The 13,839-nt window shown below is 38.7% G+C and overlaps 1 protein-coding gene across 2 annotated transcripts; it reads left to right on the top strand.

The window, feature by feature from the left end:
• Window positions 1–1,716: 1,716 nt before the first annotated feature.
• On the top strand, window positions 1,717–13,805 carry LOC140946223 (bifunctional heparan sulfate N-deacetylase/N-sulfotransferase 4-like). Of its 2 annotated transcripts, XM_073395311.1 has the most exons (10): window positions 1,717–2,797; window positions 6,826–7,068; window positions 8,430–8,615; window positions 9,167–9,295; window positions 9,536–9,718; window positions 10,408–10,628; window positions 11,115–11,289; window positions 11,898–12,068; window positions 12,640–12,746; window positions 13,014–13,804. In XM_073395311.1, exons 1-10 carry the CDS (start codon window positions 1,772–1,774, stop codon window positions 13,222–13,224), a joined length of 2,652 nt encoding a protein of 883 aa, XP_073251412.1. In that variant the 5' UTR covers window positions 1,717–1,771; the 3' UTR covers window positions 13,225–13,804. The 2 variants fall into 2 exon arrangements, with proteins under 2 accessions (XP_073251412.1, XP_073251413.1); XM_073395312.1 differs by lacking the exon at window positions 9,536–9,718 and having other exon boundaries at window positions 13,014–13,805.
• The last annotated feature ends 34 nt before the right edge of the window (window positions 13,806–13,839 follow it).

The following is a 13,839-nucleotide window of genomic DNA, read 5'->3' as shown; positions in this document are numbered from 1 at the left end:
TCGCGCGCGAGGGAGACACGCGTGTCTCCTTCTCGCGCGCCCGCTTTTTCTTGTGCCCGCTACTTCCAAGCGCCTGCTACGCAGGCTATCAAAGAAGAACGGCTTGACTGTTCGTAATATCGGGAATACTCATGTCGCTTTGCTTTTTGCTGGTAGGAGAGAACCCTGGGAACGAGGTTCCGAAAACAGCCAACATTTCGCGACGCCGCGACTGGTTTCCCGCAAAGGTGTAGGGCTATTTTGGTCTTAATCATAATTATAACAAAATTCTTAAAATTGATTGGCCACCAACTATTGCTCTTGGTCGATCCCCGAAGCTGACCAAAAGATGGGTACAAGATAACGTTTTTATTTTTTACAAGCAAAACACTCTCGGAATCTTAGTGCTGTGTTTTATTTTAGAAAAAGCCTAAGGTATCTCGCATTTTCTTTTAGTTATAATCAATTACAATTTTAGAGCTGTCCAGTTATTTGGTGCGGTGTCTATCCGGGAAAAATTTATTTTTAACGTTCCAATTAATCAGGACATTATCAAATTACTTGGCCATAGGACTACCCCTAAAAAGCACCGGAAGCCACAGCCACTGATTTCTTCAGTAAGAAGAGGAAAGTAGAAAAAATAGCGAAAAGGAACTAACATTTTTACACCAAGAACGCTCTTACAGCAGAACTCAGTTGTTTTTTCGATCGCCGCTCAGTAGTGTTCCGTAGTGTTTACTTGTTCCAAAGTAATCAACGCTTTCAAGCGATAGAATTCGTGGACCGACACGTTTCGGAAAAGCTCTAAATTTATTCTTTCCTAAGCTTTCTTCAGAAAACATGCGCGGCTTCGATCACACAACAATTCTTAGTCCCAGTTTCCACATCCTTGGAGACCCAGGGGCGGTCAGTGGGTTCGGGAGTCAGGGCGGGACGAAAATTTTCAAGTACGTTTCGACCCGCCTTTTCTCCCGACCCTACTGACTGCCCCTAGGTCTCCGAGGATGCAGTTTCCACGCTCTCCGCTAGGAACGCCTGGCATAACGACGCTCTTTTGTGTCCTAAATACGAAGAAAAACGGGCAGAAAAACGTTTTGCAGATTATGAGTCTCGTTGCCTACGAAAGCGAGACTAATAATAATTTCCGGTTCGTGTTTGCAATCTTGTTTTGCGTGTTATTCTCAGCTAAGCTCAAGCTGTCCAAAATCAATAAAGAACCACGCTGAAAACTGATAATAGTTGCATATTACCGATTTTAAATGAAAAACATTTTTACGCAAGCAGGAGCCTATGTAACCCGGAACAGATAAAAAAGGAAATCAGAAGTTTTTAACATCTCAACTGGAGGAAGTGTAATGTTTTATCATAAATCAATATTATGAACTTCCTCGGAAGGAAGGGATGGATATTTGGTCATACGTACGTTAGCACCAAACTTCCCTGTTTGACGGCTCAAAAATGCGCGAAAAACATTTCTGATTTAAAAAGGGTTATAAGGGAATGGAGGGTGCTTTGAAGTAACTTCCAATTTTCAGTCCCAGATTTGATTATTATCAAAGAAGTTCAATCATATCTTTTAATTTAGATTTATCTGTATTGAACTAAAGAATATATTGCTGCTTTACTTTACTGATATTTTTGAACTCGTCGTGTTGGAACGTTCAAGGTCACTGTTATGATAATTTTGTTATTCTCCCTACCCTACTCGTTGTGTTTTGCACATGCGGCGTGTATTCATACGTAAGAACATGTAGCTTGTTCAAGCTGCGTACGTTTCGATGCAGAAGAAAGAATGAGATTGTGGCGATTTCGCACTGGATCGATTCTTCGAAGGTTTTTTATTGGATTAGTCATCTTAAGCATAATATCATGTTGGATTTTAGTGTACCACGCTTCGAAGGATTTGAAAGCTGTGAAACGTGCGCCCGTGTTCACAGAAGAAAAATGCTATCAGCGACGAACTTCAAGCACTGTTCATTTAGGATCTCCAGAACTCTACGAGTTAGGGAACAACATATCTCACAAACTAGAGAAAAGACTCTTGGTTGCAATTCGAAAAACTTCCATAACGTTTCGAGCGGAGATCGCTGCAGAATTAGAAGCAAATCGCTTCCCTCATCAATTTGTTTATCTCGAACCAGGAGACAAAACGGTTATTCCAGAGCTGACGAATTTTGGTGTTGGAAAGTTTTCTGCTGTGATATTTGAAAGCATCAAGTTTTATTTAGCGCTAGGAAAAGCCAACAAACAATTGATCGACGATTATTGTCGTAAATTCGCTATTGGAATTATTTTATTTTCAGAACAAGAAGTGTACGAACCCGATATACATGCATTCAAAGAATTTCACTTAGCTATTAAGACGGGTGTTGACAATCTTCAAGATGTCGAACTTAATCCAAAGGCATGCTTACTTAGACTCACTCGAGCAGGCGGTATCATTGAGAAACCTACGAGTTCAAAATGGAACGTGTTCTTTCCAAATCATAGCACTTACGAAGCTGTTGAATTTGCGACACTGGAAGTCACGACTACAACATTGCACCTCGATAATCAAGAGGACAATTTTCTACATGAGAAAGTCACAAGAACTCGATACACTACAGTCCTTGCAGATCTTGGACTCGTCGATGGCATACGACGTGTTTACTTCGGAAGTGGCTTGTCTTTTTGGCTTCATAAGTTATTGTTCATCGACTCCCTGTCATTTGTCTCTAGAGGGCAATTTGCACCATCCCTCGAAAGAAAAATTGTTGTAGACATCGATGATATATTTGTTGGGAGACCAGGGATTCGCATGACCAAAGAAGATGTACAGGTAGTAGCTTATATATATTTTATAGCCAATATTTCTTTTATTTTGCATTGATAAAGCCAGTTATCATTCAAAACTCTTCTTGGCTTCTCCATAGCATTTTTAATTATTTCACAAACATGCTATTGAGTTGCTCAATATAAATAATTGTTAGGCATGTAGTTATTGATAGGCACAAATTGTTGAAAAGAACTCATTGTAGCTATTACTAAAATGTAAATATTTCCTCCTGCCCGCTGTCTTGTTGTATAAAAACGGATCCTGTCCTTAAAATTAAAGGAGATTAACAGGTAAACATCAAATTTAAATTGCTTTCAGTAGATTATTTTAAATGTTTAATTATGTTCCTAAATTGTGTCTGAATAATTTAGAGGCTTCTAAGAGAGAGAAGTTCACCATAGCTACACTATTCTTTTTTTTGTAAAACTCTTTGAGATGCCAAAGCAAGCAAAAAGGGAACAACAAAAACAAAACATGTTTATCTTAACAGCTAAATTATTACATGCATCATCCGTAAATAAGCTTACTTCAAGTGAAAAAGAGATGCAGTTGGGTGTTCATTATTGTTTCAAGACACTTATGATACAATAAATTGGGTGATTCCAGAAAATATCCATACCCTACCACGGGTGGCATGAGTATTTTAACCCCCCCTTGCCCTCGGAAATTCCAAAATGCTTATCCCCCCCTTGCCCTCCGAATTCCAAAATCGCTAACCCCCCCTCTCCTCCGGAATTTTCCACTTTTGTTTCAGACCCTTTGGAATTCCTGTTTGTCTGCCTAAATCTTCAAACGAACGAGAAACTTGCACTTTTTCCCTCTGCAAAAGAATTCTGTTCACAATTTTTAGTCAGACGATCAAGCAACTCAAGTTTGTTAACGTTAGTACACCGTAGCTATTCCTTCTAAGCATTATCTTTAAGCTGCTTACCACCTAATAGAACTTTTTGTTTTCCATTCAATACCGTCATATTTTCAGGAGTAGATCGTATTGATACCAGTGGACGCTGACAAGAGTAAAGTTTACGATCGATATTCCGTCACCCGCCATATTGAAAATTTAAACAGTTTTGAATTAAACAGCGCATCAAAAGGCACGCTGTCGGATTTTACTACCTACATGTTGGCGTGGGAATCGGCGTGAAATACAAAATCTGTCAGGCGTTCTATTTGGAAACGAGAGACTGGTGCAAGTTTTCAGCACAGCACGCAACAACACATCGTCGATCAACAATCGGCGAGAAACACCGACTTGGTTATATTTTTATTAATCAGTTGACTAATTCCTCAACTTTAAGGCCTCTTCCATGTGGAGCTTGCTGCACAACCCATCTGCTTATCCCATCTGCATGAACACGTACTTCTTCCGTGGTCGGTTCGTGCTTCATTTACAAACTGGGAATGTTAACAGGTCAGCGATTTCAAGCGGAGCTTTCGCCGTCTTTCCTCTGGAAATTCACTGAATTCAGAGCTGAAACACCCCCCCATGCCTTTGGAATTCCAAACTGCGTTACCCCCCCACGTCTTCGGAATTCCAGTCCAAGAAACCCCCCCTCTCCCTCGGAATTCCAAGATGCCGCCCGTGGTATGATATGGATATTTTCTGGAATCACCCATTAGTCTATATGAATAATTATTCTAAAACACATTTGTATAAATATATGACTTGTACCACTGAAACCCAGTTCATACAGTCACCAAAGGGACATGCCAAAATCTCAGAATTGTCACGATGTCTGTATCGAGCAGGCATTCAGAGATAACTGCCAACTCATTGACACTTGTTTTGTCAATGCTCAGACTAAAGCATACATGTTTTATGCAACAGGATAATTTGTTATGTCTCGACTGTCGTTTAAATGCAATTGGGTGAACTTTTTGCTTGTGGAGTAATAATTATTGTCCCAAGGGGGACTAGAATTAGGGTGAGGGGATGGGGAGCTCCCAAATAAAAGGACGGCGATGCTTGTCTTTTTGCCTAAGGGTGTACATTGCAGATTTTGTCTAATTTAGGGTGTTCAGGTTGATAAATCAATATTTTTACCCAGGGCTGTCAACCCCCCATGTTTTTAAATATTGAGAATTGATAGGGAAGGGATGATATATAGGTGACTTCATAAGGTATGACACATGACATCATTTGTGCAAAAAATGCCTGTTGACTCCAATCATCACAAATTTGCAATGACACAAAACGCGCAAAAAAGATGTTGTTGGCATTTGTAACATTTAACCTGATTGGTTTACTTCCCACCAATCACATTATCGCTTAAATTACAATGGCATGCCGGAGTTTATGAGGAAACGTTTGACGTTAACAGTTAAATAACTCATACAATGCAAAATATTTAAAATTTTATTGTTGGAAAGTTGAGTCAACAAGAATGGCAAACTTCGGCGATTAGCCTTGAGATTTCAGACTCTAATCTCAGGAGACTGGGAGATACAGTCTAAAATCTGGAGTCACCCGGATTATTTGGTAGAGTTGACAGCTCTGCCAAATCTGTCATATTTGTTTCTCAACACTTAGTTGGGCAAGAATTAACACTTGATATAAAACAGAGTGAATATGGGTAAATTTTTATAATGGTGCGTGCCCCTACTGCTAAAGTTCAAGATTTTCCTGGTTGCTTAAATACACATAAATGCACGTCTTTCCAGCATAACCCCTTACTGCCTCCTTCCCAAAATAAGAAGTTTCTTGTGGAGGCCTCCTGCAGACTCCTTCAACGGTATTTTCCCCATCTATGCCTACCCCCACCTACCCCCTAGTCTGCTATCCATAAATTACAGGTACAGTGACTGTCAAACCCTGCTTTACGGACACCCGCTTAATATGGACACCTCATACCATTATGGACAGTTTGCTTTGCCCCTTGGGGAAAGAAAACCCTTATATTTTCTCTAAATTCAACCCACTGAATATGGACACCTGTTAATACGGACACTTTCTATGGCCCCCTTCAATGTCTGTATTAAATATATGGGGTTTGACTGTATTTATATATAACAAACAATGTCCCATCTTACTTTGTTGTGTTTACTGTTTCCATAGAAACTTTAAAACACTATGCAGTCAAGTTGTGTCTGTAATGTCTGTAATTAAGAAAAGCGATAATTCTGAAGGCCACATACTAAAGACTATGTGATTCAGTTTGTAAACATGGAGCGTCTATCATGTTCTAGTTGTTGCTATTATATCAATCTATTTTTTTCTAGTAAAAAGAAATTTTGCAAAAAAAAGTTAATTGTGGTCTATCACGTGCTGCAAAACATGAAGACAAAGTGTGACTCGTTGTGTTGAAAAATATTTTTGTTTATGCAAGAAGTCATGCTTTATTTTCTTTTTTTCATCGGCCTGCTAGGACATAGCAAGCTGATAAAATCGCAATTGCACAACACACATAACAAAAACTGTAAACACAGCATTCAATGTTAACATCTTCAGGACAGTGACAATCACTATAGCTCTTATGTGGCTGTTTGTTTTAGTACAGTGCGGGCCTGAACTTAGAAAACCAAAATATATAAGTAATAAATGTCTGGAAAATATGTGTACATATGTCAGGCCAGAGGCATACATGATCACGAGTCTGAAGTGACGGACATATGTGTTACAGGTCAAAATTAAATTTAGGTTAAAATTTTTTAAAGCAGGTAGATTCTCAATTTTCTTTGTCTCCTAGTCCTAATTATTCATGAATTAGGGCTAGGAGACAAAGAAAATTGAGAATCAACTTTTTGAAGGTTAAAATTTTTTTTACCTGAATTTAATTTTGACCTGAGATATATGCATCTGCTCTGAAATGCATCATTGCATATTTAGACTCATTATTATGTATGAACTATCTCTTTTACACTTTAAGTGAAGCCTATGCCATACCCAGATTGGTGTCCATTTGGGGTTTAAATCAAATTTGTCGGCCAGCATCCCTACTGACCTGCCAAATGTTTTTAATATGTATTTTTTTCTTGATTGTAAAGTATTGGACGACAGACATCTTTTGAGTTTCATTATTTGTTTATTGCAGGCAATGATTTCAGTTCAAAAGAAACTCCAAGAGCGGGTACCAGGCTTCCACTTCAACCTTGGTTTCTCTGGTGGTTATTTCCTACATGGTAATGATGAGGAAGACGAGGGGGATTGGGAATTAGTAAAGAATGCCGACAAATTTTGGTGGTTCAGCCACATGTGGCTTCATCAAAAAGCTCATACACGGAACACTTTAGAAGAGATGGTGGAAGATCTGAAGAAAAACTTAGAATTTGCCAAGGTGAGGGGCAGGCTGAATGCACAGAATTTTGATTAGAGATGCTATAACCTTTTGAGATCTAAAATCTGGAGGTCTACTCTCTCTTTTGCAGTACCACCAAATATAATTAACCAATCCCCCCTGTAGCCCCCTTCCCCTCCCCCCCCCCCCCGATAAACACAAATTGACCCAGTCCCTATATTATTATAATTATGGTTGTGATAGCTCAGGGCTTTATAATTATATAGCCTTATGTAAGGTGTACAGATCACCGAAATTGACTTTTATGTTTGTAATGATGTAATAATCTTTGTTAGTGAAGAAACGTATGCAAAAATGCCCAAGAAACCATACCATGTGCCCAAACATGTTTCAAAAGTTTTGAAAAATAATGGATGGTTAAATTTGCTAGCAGCTGATGCTTAGCTACATCCCAGTGTATCTTAGGAAGAAATATTGTGGTTCACCTATGCCTTGTTATACCATTGCAGCCCTGTTCGTGATCTTGTGTCAAATTATCCCTTGCATAACTGACATGGAGCTTCTTCAGTACACTCCTTTAATGCTAAGCATTTTTATTCTTTCCTGATCTTGATTACTAAGGGTGTGTTCGATTGGGAAATCTGGATTTGGATTTTAAAATCCGGATTTCGGATTTGCAATCGAACGCGAAATCCGAAAACGGATTTCAATGCTTAGATATCTGTTTTTGTATTTTCATTTTTACCGTTTGATTGGGAAATCCGAAAAAGAATTTGGTAAACTGTCCTTAAGAACAGTGGTCTTGCACGCCCACGCATAATTAGGAAAAAGAAGACTGCTGTTCACGAGAACAGTGTTGCAAATCCGTTTTTGGATTTCCCAATCGAACGGTAAAAAGGAAATCTAAAAAATCCGGATTTGGATTTCTTAATTGAAATCCACCCTGAGGATGGATTTCTGGGAGGTGAAATCGGTTTTCGGACTTCGCGTTCACTTGGGAAATCCGGATTTAGATTTTGAAAATCTAAATCCGGATTTCCCAATCGAACGCATCCTAAGGCTCTGTGGGGGGTTATGCTGGAAAGTGCATTTATGTGTATTTAGTATAGAGTAGCAGGTTGCAAAGAAAGTCAGTTTTACAGTTTGCCATTCGGGCAAGTTGTTGCTGGTATGTACTAGCTGAAGAGTCTTTTAAGTTACAGTTCTTCTGTAATTTGAATTTCCAAAAAAACTTCACTTGCCCTTGGGGCAAGTCAAGAACAGGATTCACTAGTGTGATTGCAGAATCCACTAGCCCTGGGCTATCGGACACGACTTTCTTTGCACACTGAGTAGTGTGAAGAGTCTTTAACATCAAAGTAAGTGATTGATGATAACCTTGTTTCTTTCTTTTTGACAAGGAACATAAACTTCCTGTGAATACCACTTACGCTGTTGCTCCTCACCACTCGGGTGTTTTCCCTCCCCATGACATACTCTATGAGGCTTGGAAGAGAGTTTATGGCTTAAAAGTGACGTCAACTGAGGAATACCCCCATATTTATCCAGCAAGGTTCCGCAGAGGCTTTGTCTATAAAAATATCAAGGTAATAATCTACATTTTACAACAGTAGTACCAAGACAAGCATTCTTGAATAGTAACTATACTTCGATGTGTGGTGACAACAGTCAATTCTCTAACGGCTGTAATTTAAACTTAAGGGTATACCCTAAAGTTGACCCATGATAAGGTGTAAGGGGTTAATTAAAAGTCTTTTGAGTCAATAGTGAGCATAAAGGGGATCACTGCTGGATTAATGACAACGCTTTTGTTGATCTAGTAGTAAGTCCAAAGGTTATAGCATGCGTACAAGATCCAAGGTCAAAATGCTTATGCTCAGTAATCCTTTGCTTTGAACAAGTTCCATGTGATAAAAGGTCAAAACATGCGTGATCAGATCACGAGTGATAGAAAATCAAAAACTGTGTGGTCAGATTAAGTTCTTTGCATTCCATTCATTTTTATTAGAAGTCTAAACAAAATTCAATATATGCTAAAAAATGTGCAGCACATGGGTAAGAGCAGCCTGGAAATTAGGGTTGCAAACTCCACTGGTCGCCTGCATTATTATTAATTTCCACTTGGGTCAATTTTTAGGTGCTTCCGCGTCAAACCTGTGGCCTCTATACGCACACATTAAATCTAAAGGATTATCCAAGAGGAGAAGAGAGACTAAGAGATAGCATCCATGGTGGTGAACTTTTCCAAGTTGTCATTAATAATCTAGTAAGTAATCAAATAAATTATTAATATTACAAAAAAATATTATACTTTAACACCAACAATTGTTGAAAGTTTAGCAGAGCTTTCAGAACCCATCTGGATCTCCTCATCAGTGATGACGGTTGCTGTTATTTGCAGCCTCATTTTGATGAGGCTGCAAAATTGTTCCGTAAATAGCCCTGATCACGCCAGTTCATTTCCGGCCACCACTGATTGCCTTTTTTGTTTTGATTTTATTCACAGATTTCTGTATTCATGACACATTTGTCAAATTATGGGAATGACCGCCTAGCACTAATTGTCTTTGATAGCCTAACAAAATATCTTCAGTGCTGGACTAATTTGAAACTTAGCTCTGAGCACCCAACAGACTTAGCTGAGCGCTACTTCTCCATGTATCCTGAAGAAGTGGACCCCATATGGCAGGTAATTTTCTGATAAGTAACATCATACCCAGTGCATGCAGAAAACTGGAATTGCAACGACAGTGGAGTGCAATTTCAATTAGGGGGAGGTGGGGAGCTGCACTTGAAAACTCATGCCAGAGACATGAGTGGGGGGCATCCACCCCAGCAAATTTTTGAAATCTAGAGGCTTGGAAATGGTATTTTCAAGGTTCTCTAAGAAAACTCAGCCTGGATACGGTGTAAAAGGACAGGTACTGCTAGTGCTTACAGCCTGTACCTGTACCCCCCCCCCCCCCCACCCCCCAAAGAAAGTGCAGGGAGGGCTAGGAGCAAAAAGCTAAAATGGATGCACACGATGATGATGATGGCAATGAAAACATTGCTGAAGATGAATTTGTGTCCTTTCAAACTTTATCAATATTTGTCAAATGTAGGCAATTTCTCCTGGAGTTGAATCCAGAAGAGAAAGGAAACTTTGTTGACGTATGTTCATCGCATCCTTCATAAAACATCACACTAGGTGGTTTCACATCGTAGTTGTGCAGTGGACATCAAAGAAATGTACTAAAATGCGTGATGCACATCCAAGGCTGTTTTGCTCATAAAACCAATTGTTTTTGATGTTGTTGTTGTCATCCTCATTGTGGTTGTTTAAGCTCCCTATAATCCTTGCTGGAACACTGTAATGATTGATCTCTTTGTGGATAGAATCCCTGTTTGGATGCACGCCATATGAAAATCTGGAACCTCAACAAGAGCTGCCATAAACTTCCATCCTTCCTTGTTGTTGGTCCTCAGAAGACAGGAACAACAGCACTGTACACATTTCTCAAAATGCATCCTGATATTTTGAGCAGTGAGCAAAGTATCAACACTTTTGAGGAGGTACAGTTCTTCAACGGACATAACTACAACAGAGGTGTTGACTGGTGAGTGAAGTATGCTCTATTTCCTTAGATAAGCAGCCATTCTCCAGTTCCTCATAGGAATGGTATGCGTGCCCTACTCAGAATTTCAAAACCCTCTGTTTCACATATTGAGGAGGATTAGCTCTGTCCCAGTCTGTATTTACTACTACTGTTAGTTATTGATTTTGTGCTTATCTATGTTGCCATCAAAGTGTCAATCCATCTGTGTTTTGTTTGTCGCCATGATTTTTATCTGTCTTATGTTGCCTCAAGATAAGGCCATGTCGCCTGTCAGAATTTATGCTAACAGGGCCTCATGTTTGAATGATAGGCACTTGAAAATGTACACTCTCTTAAGCTCAACCCCCTCCCTCCTCCCCCTTGCCCAAAAAAGGAACATTACTCTGGAATAGATTAACAGCAACAACGACAATTACAGCAAATAGAAAAAGAAAACAGCAACAAACACAAAACTTAAGTAAATACATGTGATCTGTGTCCCTGCAGGTATATGGATTTCTTTCCTGATGTTACAAACAAGAGCAACACCATCTTGTTTGAGAAGAGCGCAAATTATTTCGACAGCAAAGTAACACCATTGAGGGCTCATGCTCTGCTGCCAAAAGCTAAGATCATCACTATTTTTTTCAATCCAGTAAAGAGAGCTTACTCTTGGTACCAAGTAAGTTTACTATGATAGCTGTATGGTACGTATATAATTCATTACAAGTTACATCAGAGCTTCTCTTTATTATTGTTTTATTTTTCTAGCTTTTGTCAATTGTTGGCATGGTAACTGTAACAAGCCAGTCAACTATGGGACCATAAAGGTCCCCACATCCATGAAAAATGGACCACACCACCAGGTTCACCTCCCTTAGTGTTTTTGAACAACGACATGGGTTCTTTCATTGGTGTCACAAAAACTTAGACCCGTAAAATCTGTTGTGAAATAACCCCTTACTGTTTCATTTTCTTGTCAAAAAATTCATGCTCAAAGATTAATAACTTGGAAGACTTTAAGGTGCCACTGATAGCAAGTTTGACATGCTGGTCACTACTTGGCCATGCTGCCTACCTGGTGTCAATTTCATGGCAGTTAACTGCAGCTAGGTACTGAGTACTCAGTTCTGATGGATATTTAAATTTAGGGGGGATCCATACCCCTCCCAACTCCTCTCCCCTCCTCCTCCCCCCTTCCCCCCCCCACACTCTGGATCTGCCACTTCCTTCTTCATAATCTGCTGTTTCCACTAGACCTGTTCCATAATTATTATTGTTTTCTTTTAGCACATGAAAAGTCATGGCCTGGCTGCAGCGCAAATTCCATTCTATAAAGTTTTGACAAGTGTAAATACCACAGAGAAAAGGGAAGTCAGAGCTCTTGGTCAAAGATGTTTAACACCTGGATTGTATGCCGAGCATTTAGAGAGATGGTTGTCATACTACTCCCCTTCCCAGGTATTTATACTGTACCGAATTTTGTTTCTTTACAAAAGTAAGCGAGAATTCCAAGAGCCTGGTGTGTACTTAACGATTCCTTAAAAAAGAACAGTCAAGTGACAAGCTCATTATATTTCTCGACTCGATTCTTCAAATCGAGACTCATTTCATTCTCAAGACTTGATTTTCGAAAGTTTTGAGATTCGAAAATTGAGTCTTGAGTCTAGAGGAGCGAGAGGCTTGTGAGTGTCAACTTATTACTTTTGAGCGGTACTGTACTGCACACGTGTTTCAATCCTTTTACTCCTAACTGAGTGGCCAAAGTAAAAATTGCTCCCAAATTTCAAATTTCCTTTTTAATGTAAAATTGTAAGAATTAATGCAGTACTAAGCAAAATTTTTGCAGAAAAGGTTTCCACCATAGGATTTGAAAAGTAAGATTGACAGAACTTCTTATAACTTGGTCCAGGAGTTAAGTGGGCTGAGACTTATAATAAGCTTTCATAATGGACACCTTGCATAAAAGCCATTTACAGTGTGAATTTCATACCAGCTTTTAATTAAAACAGTGACTGTTTTATGTTTTTAGATTCTTATCCTTGATGGTGATAAACTAAGGAATCGTCCTGCAGATGTAATGCTGGAGGTGCAAAGGTTTCTTGGTGTTAGTGTGTATGATTACAACAAACGACTTAGGTATGTCTGTTAACGCTGTTAATAATTATTTTTTAAATTATATTTTCCATTTCTTTTTAAAGACCTATCTTATGGATGTTATCTCTAGTTCTCCTCCCTACCCCTCCTCCCAAAATCTAGATGTAGGAAATTTTAGCTTGGTTAAAGAGTTACACTTTTTATCCTCCATTAGTGTTACTTGAAAATGTCATTGTCTTCTGGTCATATTACTATTATTATACAAGATATTTCAAATGGGTTTCAAATATTTATTCACTGCTCTTTCAGATTTAACAAGCGCAAGGGATTTTATTGCCAGGTGACATCTCATGGTGGCACAAATTGTCTTGGCAAAGGTAAAGGGCGGCACTATGGGCCCATGGATGCAAAATCTCAGCGTTTCTTAGAAAGTTATTACAAGCAGCCAAACAAAAACCTTGTGGACTTGCTTCAGCTATTAAAAAAACCTCTTCCAGAGTGGCTAAAACCGAAGAGATAATTTAGTCGATAGCTAGTCAGAATTTTATCTTTTTCTTAATCTCATAAGAGAAGCAATTTTCAATTTTCTTATGACTGAAGTTCTTAAATGTTATTTTTAATGATAACGTCAGGAAACTTACAAATAGCAAAGAATAAGAATTTATATGTGTGAGATAATAAGTGATCTTTTCTTTACAAATCATAAAAGTTTGAGGCCCACTGATTATTCCTCAGAGCAAATATATACCTACCAAACTTATCCAAACTTTTGAAAACTTACAAAAGAGTAACAAATGTATGCATTTTATGAGTAACATTAATATTATTACCGGTATCCCATTATACCTTTAACTCTCAAAATCTGACTAGTAATTCTTCTTTCTGGCTGCTATCATGTCCTTATACGTTATTTAAGAGAATTGAAAGTTGTGTCAAGATAACATCCTCTATAGCTGATACATTTGTCGATTCTCGTCACCTGTCTGCAGGACATTGTTTTGATATTACAGGGAAAAGTACTTACATGCAGATCACTCCTGAGAGTGAAAGGGTTAACTTTTAAAAGCTAAACTGATCCAGAAGGAACTTGTATTCAGTTTGTTGGTGGGAAATTTTTTTACAGCCATTTAACCCT

This window comes from Porites lutea, chromosome 8 (assembly GCF_958299795.1).
Source record: "Porites lutea chromosome 8, jaPorLute2.1, whole genome shotgun sequence".
Classification (NCBI taxonomy): Eukaryota; Metazoa; Cnidaria; class Anthozoa; order Scleractinia; family Poritidae; genus Porites; species Porites lutea.
The sequence above is the reverse complement of the archived record's forward strand: the minus strand, read 5'-3'. Positions and strand labels throughout refer to the sequence as shown.